The following is a 19,366-nucleotide window of genomic DNA, read 5'->3' on the forward strand; positions in this document are numbered from 1 at the left end:
AGACTATTAATTGCTTTCTTATTTGAAATTATTTCTTTTCAATGGAGAGATACTCATGATATTCTCTTAATTCATAAGTTTTTTTCCGCTTGCATATATAGTCATTAAGGTTGATAATGGTTCATTTTTTTGGATAATATATGATTTATAAATTTTTAAAATTAGATTTAAATTTGAATAATTTTTTAAATCAATTTGATTCGAATTAAATTTTATTGATTCGATTTAATTTATTATTTTTATTTTTTTATTTTTTATATATTATTTTAATATAATTTTTTATATATTTAAATAGATTATATATAATAATTATTTTATTTTATAAAAAATTTTAAAATATATATATAAATTAATAAAAATATATAATTCGATTCAGTTTTTTTTTTTTAATTTTTCACATTAAAATTCGATTCAAGCTTAATATATATATATATTTAATATCCAAATTTGATATACACAAAATAAAAAAAAATCCATCAAATTAAATAAAATATTATCAATTTTCTTGATTTTTTTTCTTACCCCTAATAGTCAATACCATAACTAATTCAAATAACGTCGATGGCTCCTTATTGTCTTTAATATACGCCTCTGTGAATTTCAAATTAACCTTTTGCCATTTAACAATCAGTTTTGTCAATGGCCATGTAGTGGAAAAATGATGAAATCTAGTAATATAATAACAAATTATATAGAGGTATAAATCATGATAGAGGTCATGAAATTTGTTAAATTAGGATAAAACAAGAATTAATTGGAAAAAACTAAGTAGGATGTAGATCTTTGCAAGCAGATTATCACAACAAAATCGAAGCTTTCCAATCCTAACCAAAAACCAACAATAGTTATCTTCAAACTTTGATGCTATCTATTGAATTTAGGTTTTGCTCAAACTCTATCTTCAATAATCAAATAACAGTCAGATGAATTAAAGAGAACATAACTCTTATTCTTAATATAAGATAACAAACTATTATTCTTAAATCTCAAATCGACATATTGGACAAAAATTACTCATCTGAAGCCAACGAACAATGCAATGGTCATGAAATAAATGTGAGCAAGGCATCCGTTTGGCTTCAGAACCAGTGCAGAGATTATCCAGACAAATTGTACAATTAATGGGATTTTCAACTAACACTTTCTCCAACCCTTCTGCGGCGGCCTTACTCGCAGGGATCATTGTTAGATTGTCATCAGAAAATGGCAACTGAGAAACCATAACATCAATGTTTACGCACATCCTCAAAACTTTTCGGCTTTTGTAATTATCGTCGTTTGACATGCGATGGACACAGGCTGATATTTTATGTATCATGGAATCCTCCACTGGAACGTGCATGGAAACAAGCATGTCACGAATGGCAGATTGAGGATCTCTAATCATATGATCAAATTGCACTTCATGAATACTTCGTAGAGTTACACTTTCGTAAGACTCGATGTAAGATTGAAGGTCTAATTCTTCATCATCTTCCTGGTTCGAGTATGTGAAGGAAGCATGAACATCAATGGAAAAAATTCGACTCTCTAACAAATCATCTTCCATTTTTTCTTCATCTACTGCCCATACATGACAATAATTATCGCTGTCGTTTGACATACTTAAAACCAAATTAAAAATCTAGCAAAAATTTAAAAAAAAAACACTGAAATCAACAGAAAATGAAGGAAAAAATAATAGGAGAGGCCAAACAAAATAAAAATTGGTATTTTTCTCACCCTGGGGGAACTGCCTTTGAAGAAAGAAGCGCAAACGTCGTTCTTATGGCAGCAAGTCGGATTCCAATAAAGGAAGATATCCTAGGTATTAAGAGAATGAAGAAACTTACCAATTGCTTCAATTTTTTAAAAAAGGAAGTTTGGAATGTACATAACGATTGGTGACCGAGGGAACCGAGAAGGTTTAGCATTAATGGAAAGACAGATCCATATTTCAACACTAGACTGGACAGACTAGAATTAGAATTTAGACCCAATGCATATCGAACCAGCTCTTGGCCCATTCAGATTAAACGACCTTAACATTGGTGGCCTTATTCTTGCAACTCAAAGGGACCATAAATCATGGTCCTAAAATCAATTCCTAGTTCTTAAAATACTAAATTCTTAGACCCAACTTCTCATACATAGGGTAAAGAAGAAAATCCATTACTATTAACATTTTGTCAATGTCTGTTACCATCACATCTTTTAGGATAGAGATAAGAACTATGGGTTTTGATATTTAATTTTAAATATCTTATATATCATTTTTTAAATATAATTATATGAATTAATTGATTTAAAATTAAAATTTAATGAATCATAATTTGTCAACTTTTAATTAAGGGTGGGAAAAAAAATGAAAAATCAATTCACAATAGTGCAATTTAAATTGATTTTTTTTAATTTATTCGAATCAAATTCGAATATTAAATGTATATATTATGTTTGTATTAAATTTTAAATCAAAAAGTAAAAAATAAAAAAAATTAAACATAACTTAATTATATATATTTTAGTTTTTACATATATTTTAAATTTTTATAAAATAAAAATAATAATTAATATCAAAATTTATTTAAATTTATTTAAATAATATATAAAAAATTAAAAATTGATAAATTAATAAATCAAATTAAATTGAATAAATAAAATTCAATTCATTTTAATTCAAATCAAATTTTTATTTGATTTAAATTTAAATTAAAATTTAAAATTTTATAATATTATATAATATTTTAAAAAAATCAAATCTTATTCGAATAGATCACTATCCCCTCTACTTTTAATACAGAACATTTCAACCAAACGAAAGTTGTAGTAGTTCAATTACTCCAGAGTCCAGACAGAATAAACAGTACATCAAATATAAGGAAAAATACTTTATTGTTTCCCTGATGTGATATTTCATGGTGGAGGTTTGCGAATCCTACTTCGGACTTTCACTTTATAGGGAATCGAGATTTGGACATGGTCGGTTAAGGGTGCTAGACGAAACTCGAGCAGTGAGCACAGTGGTCATGGGACTACAACGATGATTCTGATTCATTTGTCGCCGACAAGGTTTGGCTAGAAAGTTCAACCACAACCAAATCATGTCGGTCGAATGCAGGAGACAAAGAAGGGCTGAAGGTTAAAATTATTGAACTATAAAGTGCACATGGGATATAAAAAAATGTCTTGCAATTAATTTTCCATTCCTTTTTCAAGGGAAAAATAATGCTAACTTGTCCTCGAGTGTAGGGGTGTGTTTGGTGAAATTGGTAAATGTTAAAACAACAAGTGGCTAATTTTGATGAATCGTGCAGCTTGATTGATGATGGTGTAATGCTGATTCACTAGCCAAATCTTATCTTGTTAGGGGGCGGTGGCAGTGGATGTGGGAAAAAGATATTTGGAGTTGTTGCAGCCCATGGTTTTAGAACTTAAAAAGAAAAATACGAACAAACCTGTTCCCAATCCTTATCGTTTGTACGCCCGTCTGGGTCATCTGCTCATCTCCCAACTTGCAATTTTTGACACTTCTAAGGATGAAAAGACATTTGCTAGTTGTTTTGTAGTTGAATTCTTCTTTATCATGGTCAAATAAAAAAATTAAAAGGTATCGTACCGTACGAACGATTCTCAAATTTTGTCTAGTCACGATTTTCATATTTAATTTTAATAAAAAATAAAAATTTAATTTTTAATATTCTAATTATATATAAATAATCAATTATTTTAAATTTATCAAAATCATCAATGTTACCGTAAATTGTCACATTCAACCACAACACCAATCTTACCAAAACAAAAACCACAACATCAAAACCATAAACACGTGTACTAAAATTTTGGAAAAAATCATCATAGTCAGAAGTCGTAACCTTGAAGTAAAAAATTGTCAGAATTTTTTGTATGTATCAATATTTAGTACCTGAGATTCCAATCATAAAAATTGCCAATCCTCTTGTTAAATTGTCATCGACAACCATGAACACTGAAGTGAATTTATACTTTCATTAGCATTTTTCAATAACGATATAATAAAATTTTGTTGATGGAAAGATTGTTGAATTTACAACTTTAATCTTAAAAGGCTTGATTTAAGTTTTTTTTTTTTTTTTCATTTGAAAAGAAAAAACTTTCGAAGAAGTGACAATTAAATTTTGTCTCTAAATTTATCATATTGAAAATTCATGTACATTTCTGCTAAATGTAGTTTTCAAGGAACAAAAATTCATGAATTACGAAAAAAGAAGCATTTATTTTGTGTCATTAAAAAGACGTTTAAAAGAACGAAATGAAAGGGATGGAAGTGAAACTTGGGACCCAAAGAACAGATAATTGTCATTTTTTTTTTTTTGAAGGAAAGGGCCAATCAAATAAAGACAACATTCAACGACAAATAGCTTTCAAGCTGCCAGCACAGTTACATACCAATAATTTTAAAATAGCTTCGAATAAGAAGAACCAAGAATCTACACGGAATTGACTTTTTTTTTTCTTTTTATTTTCCACCCCAAGATAAAAAAGAGTAAAAGTAAAAAAAAAAAAATAGTAACTTTTTTTACATAGCAAAGAGGAAAGAAGAAAGACTAAGAGATACGTAAATTAAAATATTTAAAAAAAAGACTTATTTTATGAGAAGAAAATATTTTTATCCAGCCCAATGGCTTTTCTAATTCCATGGTGGGACCACCGTGAAACACGTGTCATGATGTGACAATTTCCAGTTTTTCTCATCAAAGCTGAAAGGATCAAATGGCTTGGCATCTTCTTCTCAAATCTTTTGGAGCTTCTCTGCTTTGACCACCGGATTAGCGCGTGCGATCTCCTCTCTCCCAACCTTCTTGAAATCGAACGAACATCCGTGATTCTCTGGGTACCTGTGGGACCCGCAAAACGTAATCCCGCACCTACACTTAAACCCGGTCAAACCGACCCTCTTCCCGCAAAACATGCACCGACTCGGTTGTTGCTGCGGCCGCTGCTCAGCCGCCATAGCAATCTCGACAGCCGGAACCGTTGATTCTCTGTTGACTTCATGGGGATTCAATAGAGGAACCTGAGAATCGGATTCAACGACAGTTGACGAAGACGAATGAGATGAAGAAAGAGATGATTTGATCGAAGAAGCTCCTTGTTGTTCCTTAAGACGGAAATCTCTGTAACATTTAGAGCAAAGATTCATCGTCGCCGGACTACCGAAAAAGCCGCAGTTATTAACGCAAAGACGGTGGCCTTCCGGCTGTTGGCATCTATGCTCCTCCACCATCCTTTTTTTCTTTTGTAATCTCTCGATCTGTTTGATTTCTTGAGAATTCTAATTTACTTGAGATCAGATCTGGAACAAAAATTATCCACAAATTAATCAAACTTTAGAAATAGCAGAAAAATAAAATAAAATTAAAAGGAGAGGAAGAGAAGTACCTCCAAAGGAGAAGCTGAAAGGAAAGAAATAAGCAGAGGAAATGGAGAATATGAACAACGGAAGGAATTATCAGAATGAAAGAGTCAGAGGCAAGAATATTATAGGGAAGGAGGAAACAATGACGAAAAAGGCACCAAAAAAAAAAAACGAGTAATAATAATAATCAATGATTTTTTAATTTACAAGTTATAATTACATTTTTTTTAAATCATAATAAAATGGGAAATATCTTAAGTGACAGGCTGGCGGGTAAAAGGCCAAAAAAGAAAGTCCAGCGGCTCCTGCCAGTCGCCCTTTTTTTTTTTAACTAAAAAAATGAAATTTAGTCTTCTCGAAATTATTGTTAAGAGCCTAATCAGGCAAGAAATCCGCACAACAACCCGCCCAGCCCAACCAGTGACCTTTCTGGTTATTCTATTGCCAGCCAATCAAATACGGACACGAAAATTCATGCATAAAGAAAGACAGAGAAATTAAAATTACACCCGTGTGCAATCAGTCCTATGCCCCGTCCGTTTAGGCTAACACGTGGCAGCTATGGGTGGATTACTGGTTTTAGATTTATTAATTAAAACTCTTTTTTTCCTCATGTGGTCCTGTTGGTTTTTTCTCATTGGGTTAACAAAAAAAAAAAAAAAGGGAAATGTTATCTAGTTCATTGATAAGGCTAATGTGGGGATGGCGGTTGGCTTAGCTGGATGGAGTAAATTTGGTCAGATATTGCGTGCCAGAAAGACGCGCCATCTGGCGTGGGAGACGGTTGCTTTCAGCAGCCAATGATTGTGGGCTTCGACTCTGTCAGAGCCGAGCTGGGGTTAGGACCACCAACCAATATATTAATCAGTAGTGGAAAGAAAAAACAAATAGGAAAGATGGAATTTCCTAATTGATAGTTTATTATATGATTATTCAAAATTTGTTTGGTTGTCCTCCTAAGTTTAGTTATGATTAGATTTGATCATTTTAAATATAATATTAAAATAATATAAATATAAAATATAAAATTAATATAATTTAGATTTTTAATAAAAATTATAAATAAAATTAATAAAATTAAAAATATTTTTTTATATTTTTTATGATATATAATTTTTATATAAATTATGATATGAATAAATAAATTTTTAATATTTTAATAATATAAATAAGTAAATTATTAGATTTAATTATGATGATCGAAATTGAAATAAAAAATTAATTTTCTTAAATGAGCTTAATTACGGTCCCTAAAGTTTTATAGTATTATTAATCAACATTCTTTATTATTTATAAAACATAATTAAAATCAAGTCTTTAATCTCATTTTATATATAGTTTAAATGCAATAATTTGGATTAAGAATGTCAATGATTAGGTAGGAGATAGAATTCTTGTAAAAAAAAAAAAAAGAAATTTTACATTAGTTTCTAGTTTTGACATTTTCAATTTGTTTTTTTAACTTTGAATTAACAAAAGGTCAACATAAACTTGCTCAAACACGAGACTTTGGTCATAAAGTTATCATAGAACATTTGCTTTAAGTCTAAGTTATTTTTATTTAAAATAATTTGAATTTGAATTTGAATTATTAAAATTAAATTTAACTCTAAATCAACAAAAAATATACTATCATTTTTTTAATTTTAATATTTTTTTAGGATGATAATAATAACAATTGTTTTTTATGATATTTGAATTCTTGGGCCTAAGGCCAAGAATTTTAATTATTCAAAAGAAAAAAAAAAAAAGAATTAAGGCTTTCATTGAGATCCAAATGCAAAAAAAGGAAAAAAATTATATGTAAATAATGTTATAAAATTCAAAAAAAATTATTACTGTAACAAAAAGTTTATTATTATTATTTTTTAAATTAATTCAATCAAAAGTGACTTGGATAATAAAATTTTGCAAATGCACCCCCAAAACAAAGTAGACCCCATTGCCAAAGAGCAGATTGGGCTGTTTCTTTAGCTTCTTTGTTCATGTTTTTTTCCTTCTTGTTTGTGCCTATTCTCCGTACGTGCATACATACATATATATATATATATATTTATAAGGCAGGGACGATTAGTACATTTTCGGTGTGATGCAAAATTTTGTACTATCTTTCTTAATTAATGAAGCAATTTTGTACTATTATTCTTATAATTATTTAAATTTGTTTGATAAATATTTTTTTAAATTTTTTATTTATTAAAATTTAAAATTTTAATAAATTTATATTATTTTATTTAAAATAAATTTACAAAAATACAATTTAAAATAAATAATTATTTAAACAATTTAAAATAATTTGATAAATAATTTTATTTTTAAATTTCTTATTAATGAATTTTTTTAAATGTTAATAAATTAATATTATTTTATTTTAATATTTTATTTCTAAATCATTATTCTCTTTTTTATTTTATGAAAAAAATAATCAGTGTATCCTTTTGCTCTCTCTATCTTTTGCAATCAGTCTTCAATTATTAAACCATAAATTATGTAATATGGTACATTTTATTTATGTCTAACCTGAGCTTGTGTGTCTTTAGTAGAGTCATGCTTTACCTAATTAAAAACTAATCACAACCGTCTCAATGAGATGTTAGATTAATGATAAAGAGAAAGTTTTAGAATTTTGATATTTTAGATTTAAAAGTTTAATGTATGTGGATTTGATTTAATTTATATTAAATTTATTTAGTTAAATTATAATTTGTTAATTAATCTATTATTTATTTAATTATTTAATTATATAATATTTGATTATAAATGTAATTTATTTTATACTTGTAATGTAAAAAAACTTTCAATAGTATAACCAAATTACACATGGATCTCATTAACATCGTTATATAAGAAATTTTTTATAATAAGATGGAGATATTTCCAAGTTTGCCCCGGAATTAATTTCTATAATCTTTTATTTTATTTTTGCATATTTTCTGAAGACAACGTATCAAATTAACGTGCAAATGCAATCTAAAAACATCTTACTTTCTCCTCAAAATCCGGTTCGGGTTAGTGATGACAGTTTCACGTGGTACAAAGAACGGTGACTCGCAACTAACAGCAGTAACGGTTGGGTGAGACAACCCCCGCTCGTGCCTATTAGGAACGTGCTCTTTGCTCCCCAAGTCCAAGGAATTAACCCATGAACGGTAGCTAGTCAAGCAGCACTCAAGCTTAGATGCAGATCTCTGAAACTGACAAAAAAAAAGGGACCCTCAACTGACAAGGTACGTTGAAAAAAATAAGCTTTAAAAGCCTCTTTTTTTGGTGATGTTAACATCATTTTCTTATGATTTCACGGCTAGGACAGTAACCTACTAACCCACTTTGATTATTTCTAGTTTTCTTTGAGGTTCAAGCTCTTTTCTGGGGAGCTTCTTTTTTTAAACGCTTTTTGACAAAAAATGAACTGGAGTGCTGCAGGCAGCTGGTTCAAAAGTCATGTAACATTGAACAATTTGTTCAGACTTTTTCTGGGTCAAGTTGTTTCTTTTGTTCTTGCTCTTATGAGTTTTACTTCTTCTTTAATAGCCAGTCTTGGTAAGGTCAACTAAACCAGTGCTTTACATTTCATGGTCTTAATTTTTTCTGCCTTTTGTTTATTGCCTTTAGCTTTTTTGATTCCTTTTGGTATTTTATATTCTTGTTTGCATATGTTTATGTTGGTTTTTGTTTTAGGTGTTGATGCGCCTATCACTCAGACTTCCTTCACTTACTTCAGTTTGGCTGTGGTTTATGGTAGCATCTTGCTCTACAGGAGACAAAAGCTAAGGGTGATTATCTATCTATTCACTTATCATCACAAATACATATTCATATGTCTGGTTGCTGAGTGTTGTTTGTCAAAATAGATTAACGTAATTTTTAGTTGTAATTCATTTATATGGCGTAGAAACAAAAATTCATCTCAAGAGATATCTCTTTTTGCCTTGTTTAAGGAATTTTTTTTTTTTTTAAATTCTATTGTTCTGAGTTTAAACTTTAAATAGTAATAATCAAGCTAAGTTTGGCGTGAAAAAAAAATCAAGCTAAGAAAGAAACTTGAATCAAGCTGTTCTGTTTGCAGATTCCTTGGTATTGGTATCTCGCCCTTGGCTTTGTTGATGTTCAAGGGAATTACCTTGGTGAGTAGTAGTTGCTCACATCTCATGTTCTCTCAAAATACATACATGCATTGGCCTGTGGCAGATGGCATTTGTTGTGCATTAAAGCTGAGAATTGTAACCTATATCTATATGAAATATGGGGTGATTGGGATAGCAGCTTATAGCTGGTTAGAAATTGATGTGGTAGTTTATGATCACATTTGAATGATATAAGTGCTGGGAAGGAATAATGTAAATTTACACTGTGATTTGAATATATTCAAATCAAGTGCATGTTCTGAATAGAAAAATCTCGGTAGAATGGGTTCGATTTGGATAGACTTTATCTGAATTATACTGATCTGTTACTGTCAATCATTGTGACGAAGAGCCTTCCTGTTGCTTTCATGCAGTTAATAAAGCATACCAGTTCTCCTCAATCACTAGTGTGACACTGTTGGACTGCTGGACCATAGTATGGGTAATAATTCTCACATATTTTTTCATAGGCACCAGATATTCTCTATGGCAGTTACTTGGTGCAGCTCTGTGTGTGCTTGGTCTTGGTCTAGTGCTCCTTTCTGATGCTGGGGTGGGTGGTGGAGGTATCATTCTTTTCTACTCTCAATCTACTGCAAATGGAATGTCTAGCTTTCGGCTGGTGTTTCTTTATGGGATGCTTTAATCCGTCATTGGCATGCCATTAATGGAAGTAATTCAAGTTTTCTGCACTTAGTTTACTTGTTTCTTTGCACCTATACCTTTAGTAATTTCAAGGAGAAATATTAGGAAGCCGCTGTAATTACATTCATTATCAATATATGATATCTTATTCTCATGAGTCACATTCCCATTTTACAGGCGGTTCAAAACCTCTTCTGGGAGATGTGCTTGTCATTGCTGGCACACTCTTCTTTGCCATGAGCAATGTTGGTGAGGTTGGTAAATCTATGGAACTCTTATAAATTTTTTCTCCAAAAGCAGTTTTATGTCAGTCGGATAAACTAGGGGAGCTATAAGCTTATTTATCTTAGCTATATATATACCTTTTTCATTTTCTTCTTGAATATGGAATACAAGGCCACTGATCATTTAACTTATCGACTTTTTCATTTCTAAATTGCAGGAATTTTGTGTTAAGAAAAAAGACCGTGTTGAAGTGGTTTCCATGATTGGTCTTTTCGGCATGCTAGTGAGTGGCGTTGAATTGTATCCTTTGTGCTAGGTAGCAGTATATGCTATATTATGACTCTCAAGTGTCTTACATGCTATCATTCTATATACATTGAAAAATATATTCTTTTAATTCCATAACCTTCTTTTAGATCCATATTTGAGCTAAAGACCCTGGAATCTGTAACATTGTCCACAGATATCGTAAGTAATCTATTCCTGTAAGAAATTTATTGTCTACACTCTGCACTGATTTCATAGAATCATGTCTTTAAGTCTTCAACAATAGGTTTTGCCATGTAGCAGAAGTATGAGTTCCATTTTTAGGACAATTTTTTCTTGCTTTCTTTGATGTGTTCTGGTGGAGATCCTTCAGCACCTGATTTGTGAGTTAAATCCAATCATTCAGCCACTTGAAACAGCAATTAGTTGATTCACTGTTCCATGTTAAGATCTTATCCCCTATGCTTGCTAAAAGACCTTTACCAGCAACAAATATAATATACATTTTATGACTTTAGAAGATGACAAATATAGGGGGAAAAGAATCAAGCTTGATCAAGTGCAATTGTATTAACCCTACATAACGTTACATTTTGCACTTGTAAAGAGTCATCTGTTGTGTTCCAAGATGCAAGGAAGAGGCATTGGTGATTTAGACATTGCATTTAATGATTTGATTGCTTCCATTATTGCATTTCCAAGTAAATTCTCTGCTATTCTGCCAAAATATCTTCCTTTTGTCGTCTTTTCTTTTCAGATACTAGCCCTTTTTGGATACACATTGTCAAGTTTTATGTTCTACACCATCACGCCCTTTGTTCTAAAGGTGACTTTCTTTCTTATTTAAGTTAATTTAGCTTTTAATTCATGTCCTTTCTAATGAAATTCATACAATGTGAAGTTTAGCTTTGAAGTTTCTTATTTTGCTTGCAGTTGAGTGGAGCCACAATGTTTAATCTCTCTCTGCTCACGTCCGACATGTGGGCAGTCGTCATTCGAATCCTTTTCTATCGCCAGCAGGTATTCTTTCCAAACTGATACGTCTGGTTCTGGATCAATATGAATCCATTGCTTCAATATTGCTTCAATATGCATAAGCAAATGCCATTGTTTTACTGTCACCACATTGCAGGTTGATTGGCTATATTTTCTTGCTTTTGCATTTGTAGTCATTGGACTCATCATCTATTCAGTGACGTAAGTTTAATCCTTGTAAAACAGTAACTTCTTGGGATTCTGCATCGTCAATATGCAAAATAAGCATTGTCAATTTATCTCTGTTTTTTTCCTGATAGTGAGAAGGACCCTGTCCCTGAAGCACTTGTCGAGGATGGAAACGACAGTATAAAATACGAAGTGCTTAATGATGAAAATATAGCAACGAGGGACGAGTCTTTGGCCTCATGACGGATCAAGGAAGGTAAGGGGGTTGGTCACGGCAGTTTTATGTCCCTAGAATGCCTTGTTTTTTCCTTTGTTCCCCTTCAATCTTTCGATCAACAGCAAGAGGAGCTTCAGTTTGGAAAGACGAAGAGAAACTATCTATAATATTCCATGATCGGAATGCTGAACTTGTCCATTGATGAAATGAAGCAATCACCTACTTGGTAACTCAAACCCATCCAATTTGACGTATTCTCTGTATTTCTATTTGATAAAAGAAGGAATCGTATCTTCTATTGTAATTTTATTTTCAGCCATGTCTCCTTTCTTCGTTTTTTTCTTAATCTGACTGAAAACTCTCTATTACATTTGTAACTAAATGACATTGAGCCATGAGGAGAAGGATTTTTAGTCATATTATTGATTTTCATATTAAATTTTATCAATATATTTTTATTTATATGAATTTTTATTAAATCATTTAAAAAAAAACTTCACAATTTTTATTTAAAAAATTGTCTAAATTTCTTCTTGAGCGATGATGGATGATTTAAGCTATGACTTTCACATTTCTTATATGTTTGGAATATATGTGACTACGAAAATGATGTTTATTTGAATGAAATCAACTTATCTTTTTATAGATTATAAATCATCGATAATATACAAATTATAATATTATATGCGTATATAAAAAATTATTATATCAATCAAAAATTAAAACATAATTAAATAAATTCATCACAAAATTAAATAAAATTTGCATACAATAAAATTTAAATTTAAAATTTATTTTTTGTCACTAAATTAGGGAACGGGTAGAAGTAAGAGTTTTTTCCCAAGATGGTGTCCTTCGAAATCTTTATTCTTTAACCATAATTATTTTAAACTTATTTCTCTGAATAGGGTTATCTAAACCACATCATTTCCATGTCATTTTTTATTGAATAAAAAAATTTTCATGTTAATAAAAAAATATGTAAAAAATAAACAAATTAAAACAAAACCTTAAACCCTAGCTGTTCAATTCTTTGACCTTTCAAGAAACTAATGCCAAGAACGAACTTTCTGTGTCTCCTTACTAGCTTTTTCCTTAGGATTGAATCAGATAAAAACCCACTACAGCTTTCTGCTGTAAGAGAGTTTTTTCAATTTTTAAAAGGAGAAAAGTGTGACTTGTCCAGGTTTGGAGGTTCAAATTACAGTGGTGGTAGTGGCAATAATGGTCGAGTTTGGAGAAATTGAGTTGTAGGAAGAAAGATGGGTGGCACTCAAGAGAGCATAATCTTAGTGGGCAAGGCAAATCCAGACTACAGAATGGGGCTTGCTGTATACGAGTGGAATAAGTAGGCTTTTTTTCGATTGAAGCTCTCCTCGAACCATTTTTTATGATTGAGCATTTCCTGAGTCAGTGAGAAAGCTCTGCTTTAAGCCTTTCTTCAGAGTTCTAGCAAGCCCTTCTTTGATCGGGCATTTTTGCGAGTTAATTATACACCAATTTCTGGGTATTTTTGCCAGATCTCATTCCTAATCTTATTTATTGACTTTGGCGAAATACGCCCCAATTGCAGCAGGTTCTGTGTAACCAAGCGAAATGTTGAAAGTGTCTTCCAGGTGAGTTCAAACCGAATGGGGAATCATCCTCCATAATTGGTACTGCTCTTACTTTGACTCTGACTCATTACTATATCTTGTTTTTTTTGGTATATTTACTTTTATTTCCATTGTGCCATTTTAAAAAAATCAATTAATTTGTAATAATTTCCAATGCATACTCAAGCATACGTTGTTTGAAGCTCGACTCTATTATTAGAACATGGGATTGAAAAAGATCTGCTTTAGGGGATGATTTGACGGGGTAACCTTTCTTTTTATCAAAAAAAGGTATTATAATTGATGTTATTTTAAATGTTGTTTGTGTGAACCGATCTTTCATTAATCGAAAGCAATGCATAGCTTTGAATACAGCTTCACATTCATGAAATTATGTACACATGCTAAAAGTTGAATGGGAATTTCACTTTATTTGCTTTGTGACTATATGAAAATTTTGTGATTAATTGGGTTCTACTGGCATTATGTTGGGCAATTTTGAGGTCTGGGGTTGTGAAGTTGTTCTGACAGAGTGACAATATTGTTGTAAGTAGGCAGTTCAAGAGAACTTCAAAGACTTTATGATGGGATTGTTGAGTCAGCTGATGGCTGTCGGTTGGATCTATGCAATTCTTGAAAAGACTGTCAGGTAGACGTTCTACTTTATTACTTTCATGTTTAGACCATTGTTTTCAAATTTTACTTATATATGGATATATTACATTCATGTTATTCGTTTTAAATAAAATTTATTTTCAACATTTTTTTTATTGTATTATTATATCAAATACTTTTTTAATATTTTGTACCTTTCTTTGCTCTATAGTTCAACTCCAAAATATCCCCATCAAAATTTGCAAAGTTTCTTTTAAGTTTGTTTTCTAAATAGAAAACTAGTTTATTCTCAATGAGTGAATTAACACTGTTAAAAAAAATATGAGTTTTAAAGTTTTTTTTTTTAATTTTCATTTTTTATAAAAATATTTTCATTTTTGTTATAAAAAGATATGAGCAACAGTGACAATGAAAAAGAAAAAATCAAAATGGTTGTCATAAAATACCTTTATTAAGGAAATAAGATTAAAAATGCTTTTATTAAGGAAAAATTATTCTATTCTATCTTAGTGTAGGAAAAAACTCCATTGCTTTATGCTTGGTAGGTAGGATAGTGTTGCTTCATGATTAACACTACTACTGAAGTGATGATATCTGGTCAAAACCTCTCTAGTATACATTATTTTATATCTGTCATACATTATCTCTGTTCACAAATTACTTCAGATTCAAACTTTTCAAATCATAGCCACAGCTTCAAAGCTTGCATAACTAAACCCATCTTTCTGGTGTAACATGAATGGTAGAAATTATAGCCCTTTCAATTGCATTCATTGAATAACCACAGGGATCAAACTCAAAATCACATATTTTAGAATCTTGAAGGATCTTCCTTATGCCAGATTTAATGGTCATCAGAATTGCCAAGCCTGATTGGTCTTTGTAAAAAATTGAAGCCATTTCCCTATCCAAACCAGTTAAGCACATTTCTACAGAGTAAATAGGGCCACTGGTGATAACTGATTATGCAGATTTAGAGTACACATGCTATTTCTGTTTGTCGAGTCCACTTATTATATATGCATTGCTACCAGCGCCAAGCTTCCCAAAATAGTTATCAAAGATAGCAACTTCTTCAAAGAAGTTACAATGAGGATAGGGCTAAGCACCAGGGAAGATAAAACTCACATAAGTATACCTTACAGAATTTATGGCAAAATCAGTTCTACAGATGCTACTCCATCAAGATCAGTTGCAAAGAATATTAGGCAAAGACTTGCAAATGTCATTGAGATTTCTTGTGACTTAGTCAATAGGGATCTATAAATGAGAACTTTGTGAAAGACTATTCAAAATGTAATTTTTTTTCTCTTTTATATTCATTTGTTTGTTGATATTGCAGCTATTAACTTTGTATTAAAGCTTCCCTGTTTTGTTTTAGGTAATAAAAATATTCAATTTTCTTTGAATCAAGCACATATTTGTAGTTGAATAATGGGAAGTTGATAATTATTTAGGCTAAAAGATTTTAAATATTTTATGCTCCTTACTCTAAAAAAATTATGCTAAAACCAATTAAATTACAAAGTAACCAACATTTTCATAATATAATTAAAAGACAAAACTAGTAAATTGAAAACAAAATCATAAAGCCTTTATGAAACTATGAAATGAACAAGTTCATGTCTTAAAAATAAAAACAGTATGCCCGCTCAACAAATCTACTTGGATATGCCATCTGCAATCACTCCCTCCATAATTTTTCTCAGAATTCTTAGTAACCCTGCATATATTTGAAAAAAAATATGTATTAAATAATTTTTAACTTGAAAAGAAAAAAAAATATTACTCATGAATATCCATTATTTCCTAGCATTAGATAAATAAATTCCTTTTATCAATCTATGAAATTGGACTAAAAAATAGAAAGTCTGGTCTCAAAGATCCATTGCTGAAAATTTTAGCATTGAAAATGGAAAACAAAGATAATATAGAGAAAATGCAAGCAGAGATACTAGCATAAATAGAAAAAATTGATAATTTATAAATTAGGTGTAATAAATATAAGGTGCTGGTATATTCCTTGGAAAAATAAGTTATCAAATTACATATTCAATAAACTTAAATGAAAAAGAATAAGAAATACCTTATAATTCATATTAAACTGCAATTGCATTTGAATTTTTATGTCTTTTCATTTGGCATGTCCTACGATCATGGCCTGGCTTTTTATAAAGTTTGCAACGAATTGTTGTTCGACCTTCATTGATATCCATCTTAGTTCTAATTCGTGTGGACTGTGGTCAACCTTTTTTTGAGCATCTAAGATTAGGGTCTGCTAATAATTACGAGATATTAGGCTCTGGCCAATAAGCTTCATGAAGGATTGGATTAAACTAAGGTGCTCAAGTTTGAGAATATTGTTCAATGAAATAATACTTTTCTATATATTGCCAACTATCAAGTGCCAACCTTCCACGTACAACCATCACATGTGAACAGGGAAACTTATAAATTTATCATTTTCCACATGTACATGTTCTTTTATCAAGTTGAACAACTTGTTTATTATGACCTCGTTGCATTCTCTCACCATAAGATGCAGTTATTACTTCAAACACTCATTTTTGTATATCAAATGGAACAAGATCATGTGTGTTAGCCTTTGCTAGATAACCTTGAAATTTAGCTGTAACATGAGGAGTGTACAAGTCTCCTTTTGCTAATGCCTCAAATGTAAAACTCCGTCTGATGCTAAAAAAATTAACCAATCAATAAAAAGGTTAATTGCACACATGCTGTGATAGGTAAATTTCGAGCCCCTTTTAGCACATTATTGAATACCTCAGATAAATTAGTTGTCATTATTCCGTAATGTCGACCACCATCATGTGCCAATGCCTATTATTGCACTGGTATCTCATCTAACCATTTTCGAGCTTCAAGATTAATCTTGTCTATCATTTCATTATGGTATCAAACTTTCGTAACTGATGTGCATTTCTAGCTTTATACATAAGTTTTTTCAATTTTTTATTATGAAACTTATCATTGAAATTACTGCATATATGTTACAAACAAAATTGATGATAAGCCCATGGTTCTTGTCATCTAGAGCCAGGCTCATTCACTGCTGCACGAATACTGTAATGATGATCAGATATCAAATAAATCCCTTTTCGTTGAGTCATTTTCTCTCTAATGCAAGTAAGAAACCATTTCCAACTATCAAAAGATTCTTCCTCAGCAATAGTAAATGTAAGTGGCAAAAGCTGGTTATTAGCATCAACTCCCATTGCAATAAGCATTTTACCTTTATATCTTTCATACAAGTGAGTAGCATCAGTACTTATAATTGGTCTACAATACTTGAACCCTTCAATGGAAGGTGAAAAGGCTCATAAAACACAATGGAATAGTCCGAATACTCTAATAGTAGAATCACGCAACTACTCAATTTACCATATAACAATCATTCCATTATACTTTTCAAGTGTAGCAATAAATTTAGGTAATAACCTATAAGATATGTCCCAATCACCAAAAACATTTGTAATGGCCTTTTATTTTGCATGCCACATCTTCTTGTATGAAACATCATAAAAAAATTTATCTTTTACCTTGGCATTCAGAGCTGCAACTGTAATCGAAGGTTCAGCTTTCACTTGACTTTCAATCTCATGTGCTAATAATTTTGAGTCTAGTTATGGGTGATCACGACTCAACCTTGGGTAGACATATGTATGAAGGTCATCATATTGAGTAATCTCAAAAAGTTCATGACTTCTATGTTGATATGCACGAAGTCATCATACTTTTCGATGTCTTTTACACCTCAATGACCATATCTTTTTTTTTTTGTTTCCACCACTTCATACTTTTGGTGTCTCTTGATGGAGTATAATTGTACATCTCTTTTCAATTTTACCTTATCTTGGAAAATTAAACCTTTTCTCAACTCAAGATCAAGATTCCAAGCAAAACTTTGGCTTTGTGGTGTCCAATTACTAGTAATAGCATGATCAACTTGATCCATATTGGTGAAGAATGGCATGTTTGGCTCATGAAGTGGCACCTTTATAGTGGTACTATCAGCTTCTAGGTTAACATCTTCAAAATCTTCTTGCTCTTCATGTTCTTCATTTTTTTTTTCAAGTACTTCATTATTCACATTCATATCCTTGAATATATCGTTAGATTCAAAATAAACTAATTGTTCCACTACAGTTATATTTACACTAGTATCTTTGTCATATTGGCTAATACTTTCGTAATCTGAGAATCCAAAAATATTACCTATGATTGATACTTGCCTTTCCATGGTAGGTTCACTACTACTTGACAAAATTAGATGATTAGCATGGTAGGTAGTAGCACGATCCAACGAAGTGTCATTGTATTGTGTTGGCAATTGAACAAATGGAACAAAACTTTTGGATTGACCCTTATATTCGACAGGTCCAATAAAAATTGATTCCACTTTTAAATACAATTCAACATTGCTAATAGATGGATGAATAGATGGATGAATAGATGGAATTTCCAACATGATATCTATGTTGGCATCATCCACAATAGGTAAACGAATATATTTAATCATTGATGATTGCACTATTGTTGGATACCGATAAACCAAATTTAGTCGTGCTCGCTCTCTATCAAATCCTGTAATACAATACATCTTGTTCATCAATGTGTTGGATTTTGTTTTTTGCTTCAGTTTAATTACTCTTAAAGGAGGATCATCATAACACAAGCCATTTGATCCTTCAATGAAGCTACCATTCCAATAACAAAAAATTGGAATTTCTCTTTCAGACATTACCAACTAGCATTGAAATAATAAAAAATAATTATTAGCTCAATATCATATATAATAAGAATTCAATAATATATAAAATATGCCATCTAGAATTGCTTTGGATACAAAAGTAAACAATTCAAGTAGAAAAGCCATTCACTTTGTCGAGCTATTTACAACGTAAAAAATTTGAAATCAACTTACTATTAATTCAAACAATGCAATTGAAGTTGTATTGTATATATCTTTGACTAGAGATTCTACCTATAATTAAAAATTGTAAGAAAAAATATAAGCTAAAAGTATGATTTTTCATTCATTTATAAAAAAGTCCATAAACAAGCAATGTTCACATGTTGATTAATGCTCGTTGTAAACTTTATGAAATATTAAACTCTA

At 30.7% G+C, this 19,366-nt stretch overlaps 3 protein-coding genes and 2 pseudogenes across 4 annotated transcripts; 1 reads left to right on the plus strand and 4 right to left on the minus strand.

The window, feature by feature from the left end:
* Positions 1 to 963: 963 nt before the first annotated feature.
* On the minus strand, positions 964 to 2,106 carry LOC111295608 (uncharacterized). Its single transcript, XM_022889157.2, has one exon. The coding sequence runs from the start codon at positions 1,601 to 1,603 to the stop codon at positions 980 to 982; it is 624 nt and encodes a 207-aa protein (XP_022744892.2). The 5' UTR covers positions 1,604 to 2,106; the 3' UTR covers positions 964 to 979.
* Positions 2,107 to 4,446: 2,340 nt separating this feature from the next.
* On the minus strand, positions 4,447 to 5,469 carry LOC111295058 (zinc finger A20 and AN1 domain-containing stress-associated protein 6 pseudogene; annotated as a pseudogene). The gene is made up of 2 exons (XR_016327790.1): positions 5,398 to 5,469; positions 4,447 to 5,311 (listed from the first exon to the last, which is right to left on the minus strand). The product of XR_016327790.1 is annotated as a zinc finger A20 and AN1 domain-containing stress-associated protein 6 pseudogene (transcript).
* Positions 5,470 to 8,676: 3,207 nt separating this feature from the next.
* Positions 8,677 to 12,433, plus strand: LOC111294315 (uncharacterized). The gene is made up of 11 exons (XM_022887585.2): positions 8,677 to 8,914; positions 9,053 to 9,147; positions 9,441 to 9,498; positions 9,873 to 10,064; positions 10,321 to 10,397; positions 10,586 to 10,668; positions 10,785 to 10,836; positions 11,393 to 11,461; positions 11,569 to 11,655; positions 11,768 to 11,832; positions 11,931 to 12,433. The coding sequence occupies exons 1-11, from the start codon at positions 8,779 to 8,781 to the stop codon at positions 12,040 to 12,042; spliced, it is 1,026 nt and encodes a 341-aa protein (XP_022743320.2). The 5' UTR covers positions 8,677 to 8,778; the 3' UTR covers positions 12,043 to 12,433.
* Positions 12,434 to 13,925: 1,492 nt separating this feature from the next.
* LOC149515150 (S-adenosylmethionine decarboxylase proenzyme-like) lies at positions 13,926 to 16,442 on the minus strand (annotated as a pseudogene).
* An 831-nt stretch (positions 16,443 to 17,273) lies between these two features.
* Positions 17,274 to 18,988, minus strand: LOC149515151 (uncharacterized). Its single transcript, XM_089742995.1, has 4 exons — positions 18,045 to 18,988; positions 17,893 to 17,952; positions 17,787 to 17,806; positions 17,274 to 17,542 (listed from the first exon to the last, which is right to left on the minus strand). Exons 1-4 carry the CDS (start codon positions 18,986 to 18,988, stop codon positions 17,274 to 17,276), a joined length of 1,293 nt encoding a protein of 430 aa, XP_089599121.1.
* Between the last annotated feature and the right edge of the window lie 378 nt (positions 18,989 to 19,366).

Source organism: Durio zibethinus, chromosome 14 (assembly GCF_047325235.1).
Source record: "Durio zibethinus cultivar Kanyao isolate XHJ-2024 chromosome 14, ASM4732523v1, whole genome shotgun sequence".
Classification (NCBI taxonomy): domain Eukaryota; kingdom Viridiplantae; phylum Streptophyta; class Magnoliopsida; order Malvales; family Malvaceae; genus Durio; species Durio zibethinus.